The sequence below is a fragment of the Thamnophis elegans genome, chromosome 1 (assembly GCF_009769535.1).
Source record: "Thamnophis elegans isolate rThaEle1 chromosome 1, rThaEle1.pri, whole genome shotgun sequence".
NCBI lineage: Eukaryota > Metazoa > Chordata > Lepidosauria > Squamata > Colubridae > Thamnophis > Thamnophis elegans.
The window spans coordinates 44,652,655-44,658,112 of NC_045541.1; the positions used below are offsets into that span (position 1 = coordinate 44,652,655).

Here is a 5,458-nt window from a genome sequence, read left to right on the forward strand (position 1 = left end):
TGCCAGAACACACCTCTAGTCTAACTAGGATTGTGAGAATTGTTTGTAAATGCTTGACCTTACATTATCCCAGAGCACCTGTTGATATGTTAGTGATGAGAAAAGAATTGGCAAATGCAGTGATTTTGAAATTGCGTTAAGAACTGGTTCAGACAAGCCAACCAATAGCTACCATTGAGCTTGATAAAGTTATGAAAATGCTGGGAAGAGAAGGGGAGGGGAGGGATGGAGGAAGGGAGTAAGTAAGTAAGTTTGATTTTAATAATCTGTGTCTAATGCTGGGCTCAGTTTTCAGTAACCAAGATATTCAAGTAATTCCTGAATTATGAGCCTGCTGGGAGAAAGGGGGAAATGTCTGACTTCCTGGAGGATTTGAGAGAGGCATGAAACCATTCCAGAGATTGAGGGGAAAGGGGAGGGTGAGGGCTTCGTTTCCCTTCTGCCCATGCTCCTGGGGGCTGCCCAGGCCTCTGCACATGCTGACATGACAAGGGGAGACAGGTGCAGGGCTTGCAATAGTTCCTCTGAGAGACAGCTCCACCTCCCTTGCCTTATTTACAGAGCCACCATCTGCTCGATCTAAAAGGAGCAACCATTCAAAAAATGACCCTGCTGCTGGAGGGGAGTTGGTAGAGCAGCGGCTGCTGATGCTAACAGGAGCAAGGTGGCAGCTGCTGGGCATAAAAGTGATGGAGCTGAAGGGCTGCCGGCTTGACCATGAAGTCAAGCGGGGGTGCTGCATCCGATCTGGAGGAGCTGGAGAGTGGCAGCAGCGAGAGCAGCTCAGGCCGCTCCCTGCCCGGCACTGGGGCCCAAAGCAAACGCAAACGCAAGAGTCCTCGGCTGAGTGGTCACAACAAGCAGAGGCAGGCAGCCAACGCTCGGGAAAGGGACCGAACCCACAGCGTCAACACCGCTTTCAGCGCCCTCCGCACACTCATCCCAACCGAGCCTGCAGACCGTAAGCTGTCCAAGATCGAAACCCTGCGCCTGGCCTCGAGCTACATCTCGCACCTGGCAAATATGCTGCTCCTACAGCAGCAGCAGCAGCAGCAGCAATCCGGTGGGAACTTGACTGAGGAGGCCTTGCTTGTGAGGCAGCCCTGCCTGCAGTATCAGCCTCTCCTGCAGGGAAGCCCTGCCTCAGGGAACCCAAGATCCATTTGCACCTTCTGCCTGAGCAACCAGAGGAGACTGGTAAGGTTGGCATTAGGCCCTCCCTGCCCCCCCCAAATTATGATCCATGCAGAAATAGCCACTGCGCTACCCCCTCAAGTCTAGAAGGTGGCAGTGTTTAGGCGTCCTTGCCCCACATTTTAAATCAACTTGCTTGATTCAGATTGTGTGCTTTTGCACAGGCAGAAAAGGGATACCTGTATGGCATGAAGCAGATGGGGAGGTAGAACTTAATCCGTTTTATGGTATTAGCAGCATGCCAAATATCATATCACAGACAAACCTTCTTTTAAGTGTCTTGGGGTGCCTTCTCATTCTTGAAAAGGGAGTGCTTCAGAGCTCTTTTTAAAGACAGGTAAGGGGTTTTTTTCCATGTGAACCTTGCATATAGAAATGAATGAACAAAAGCTGCATTTACTTTGTTTTGTAGCTAGAAAAGTAACCTTCATTATTTTTCCCTTTTTATAAGCAATCCTTAGATTGTTCAGATCTTTGAGTAGTATTCTTTTATTGTATTTCTCACAGAGACTGTTTTATTTTATCCACCCCTTAAGAGAACTATTTTTTTAAAAAAAACTTTTCCTTTGTAGGGTTTACATTCAATAAATCTAAAGCAGCAAACTTAGCCTTGAGAATGAACATGACTGAAGGTATAAGTAAAGATACAGGTACAATTAAGGTGCAAGTAGGTACAAGACATCTTCAATATATATCTAGATAGGTGATAGATGATAGAAGGATGGATGGATGGATGGATGGATGGATGGATGGATGGATAGAGATAGAGATAGAGATAGAGATAGAGATAGAGATAGAGATAGAGATAGAGATAGAGATAGAGATAGAGATAGAGATAGAGATAGAGATAGAGATAGAGATAGAGATAGAGATAGATAGAGATAGATAGAGATAGAGATAGAGATAGAGATAGAGATAGATAGAGATAGAGATAGAGATAGAGATAGAGATAGAGATAGAGATAGAGATAGAGATAGAGATAGAGATAGAGATAGAGATAGAGATAGAGATAGAGATAGATCATTTCAGTATGTATATATCTAATCTTTCTCTCTGTGTGTATATACACGTCCACAACACTGGTGTGATAGGTTCTGATAGAGCAAGTGAAATGTTCACTGGCCATTGGCAACAAAGATGAAAAACCCATAAATGTATTTGTTTATGTGTCCTGCTGTTTAATAATGGATGCTTTTCGTCCTATTTGCAGCACAGAGAACGGGACAAACACCTGTCACTTTAAAATTTTTATGGATGTTGATTCAGATGAGCTGCTTGTGTAAATGCTGGACTGGGTACAGAACAGCTCTAGGTAATGACTTGGCACACATGTCATAATATTCACGTTGAAATCATGCCATTATTTTGATCTCATTCTAAAAGGCAGGGGCAAAACATTAACCATGATTTGCGCTTTGTTTTCCCTTGCAGCAAACCGGTTCCAAGGGCTTTTTTGCAGATGAAATTGAACACGGTGAGGAAAGTTGCACCTGGCGTGGCAAGCTATTTTTGTGCAAGAAATGCTAACCCTAAGCAGCCAAGCTCTGATACCGATGCCTCCCAAACTGATGTCACATGATGGAACTTGAGCTTCCCAACATCCAGCATCTCCTTATCGTGGAGATTTCAAGTACATCAGAGCTTCTAACCACAACTGAACACACCAAGGAATGGCATGTTTCTCTCTTCTTTTTTCCAAAGGCTCCCTGGCTTCTGCCAGCAAACTCAAAGGTTTCCATTGAGATGGAAGGTCTGTACCCAAATGGTAGCAAGAATGCACATAGGGTCCCAGTTTATCCAATCTCAATGCAAAATGATGCTCCCTTAGGTCGCTCTTCTGATCCTAGGAAACAGTTTGTTGTTGTTAGTTGCAAAGTTGTGTCTGACCCATTGTGACCCCATGAACAATGTTCTTCCAGGCCTTCCTGTCCTCTACCACCCTCTGGAGTCCATTTAAGCTCTCGCCTACTGCTTTGGTGACTCCATCCAGCCACCTCATTCTCTGTTGTCCCCTTCTTCTTTTGCCCTCAATCTTTCCCAGCATTAGTCTCTTCTCCAGTGAGTTCTTCCTTCTCATTAGATGGCCAAAGTATTTGAGTTTCATCTTCAGGATCTGGCCTTCTAAAGAGCAGTCAGGGTTAGATCTCATTCTCTCTAGCTAAATATTTCAAACAGCTCTAGAAAGCATCAGGTTGGGAAAATCTGCCCTAGCCAGTCACTGTGTTAAAATGTGGGACTTCTGGTACTAAAACAACAACAATGCCTTTTCTTGTCGTGGATGATCACAAACGCAGAGTATTGATTTCACATGATGGAAATGGAGCAAGTCAGCATGATTTTCTTTAAGTTAACTGTGAGTCATGTACAGGTAGCCTTGATTTACAATGGTTTGTTTAGTGAACGTGCAAAGTCACAACGGCACTGAAAAAGTGACTTATGGCCCTTTTTAACACTTGCGAACATTTTCAGCATCTCCATGGTCACATGATCAAAATTCAGGTGCTTGGCAATTGGCTCCTAGCAGTGTCCCCAAGGTCTTGTGATCATCTTTTTTGACTTCTGACAGACAAAGTCAATGGGGAAGGTATATTCACTTAAAAACCATGTTGCTAATTTTAAAACTGTGGCGAGAAAGGTAGTAAAACAAGACAAAACTCACTTATCAACTGTTTTACATAGAAACAGAAAATTTGGGTTCAATTCTGGTCCTAAGTCAAGGACTTCCTTTGCATTCAGATTGTTATCTAAGACAGGGGTCTCCAACCTTGGCAACTTTAAGATTTGTGGACTTCAACTCCCAGAATTCTTCAGCCAGCAAAGGTTGGAGACCCCTGATCTAAGGTACAAAGAACTGCGTTTGTAAAGCAGTGGAGAAAAGGAAGTAAACTGCTTTTGGACAGCAAAATGATTTACTTTTTAGGGTTAGATGATACACTGGCCATGGTGATCAGAAGAAACCTTCTCCCTTCTCTCTTCTCAATCCTTGTCCTTTGGGAAATATTACATAATAAGGTTTCCTCTTCCTCCCATTAATGGTAGGAGAAACTGGATATGTAATGACTCCATGGCTAGTTCTGAGCAACTACCTGACCCATATACAAAATTTGGCATGAAGACCTGAAGATCAGTAGCAGACATAACATCCAGTATTGACACAGATATATTTGAAAAGCAAGAGCTGTCTCATGAAACTGAGACATAATATTGAGGTCTTCCTTATAGCGATACGATAGTAGCCAAACTAGCAACAAAGCTGATATTGTATTATCCAATTGGGTCAGTCACCAGGACAAGAGATGTAGTCTTCTGTGCTTTCAGACTCAGGGCGGAGCCCATCCTCAGGAAACCTGTCTCTAGCAGAGACTCTCTGCTAGAAAAAGGTTACCTGAGGATGGGTTCCAGCACAAGTCTCAAACTCAGAAGACTAAACCTCTGGTCCCAGAGACCGACCCAGACTGGACCCCGCAACAGTATCCTGGGACAGAGATATTCGCCTTCATTCGAGAAAGCTGATATTATCCAAGTGCAAGATGCTCTATCCTTTCTTTCTTTCTTTCTTTCCTCTCCTCCTTTATGGGAATAAGGTTTCTCGACCATCTCTTTGATGGTATCTCAGCCAGGCTGAGGCTTCAATTATAGGTGCAGTGCTTTTTTCACTATCAGCAGCAGAATGAGAAGATATGGGTTTCCTCTACCCAAGGATAGATTCTTTCTGCAAATTAGATTATTTGTTTATTGGCTTGTGCATTGAACCTTTCTAGGGCTAGGAGAAAATTCTGGAAATTAGCCATACAGGTGTGACAATTTCTATCATGATTATTCCCCCCACCCACACTTGAGTCTCTACAATTTTTCCAGGGGATGGGGCAGAATATAGGTATTTACGATAGTTGCTGTGATCAGGTGATCACATTTGCAACCTTCCCAGCCAACATCTGACAAGCGAAGTCAATGGGGAAAGGCAGATTCACTTAATAACCATATTGTTCACTCAGAAACTGTGGTGATTTATTTAACATCCACAGCAGAAATGGGAGTAAGAGCCAAGGTGGCGCAGTGGTTAAATGCAGCACTGCAGGCTACTGCTAGATCAGCAGTTCAGCGGTTCAAATCTCACCGGCTCAGGGTTGACTCAGCCTTCCATCCTTCCGAGGTGGGTAAAATGAGGACCCAGATTGTTGGGGGAAATATGCTGACTCTCTGTAAACCGCTTAGAGAGGGCTGAAAGCCCTATGAAGCGGTATATAAGTCTACTGCTATTGCT

At 43.8% G+C, this 5,458-nt stretch overlaps 1 protein-coding gene across 1 annotated transcript; it reads left to right on the forward strand.

Moving 5' to 3' along the window:
- Nucleotides 1–717: 717 nt before the first annotated feature.
- LOC116523088 (transcription factor 15-like) lies at nucleotides 718–2,437 on the forward strand. Its single transcript, XM_032238273.1, has 2 exons — nucleotides 718–1,197; nucleotides 2,405–2,437. The coding sequence occupies exons 1-2, from the start codon at nucleotides 718–720 to the stop codon at nucleotides 2,435–2,437; spliced, it is 513 nt and encodes a 170-aa protein (XP_032094164.1).
- The last annotated feature ends 3,021 nt before the right edge of the window (nucleotides 2,438–5,458 follow it).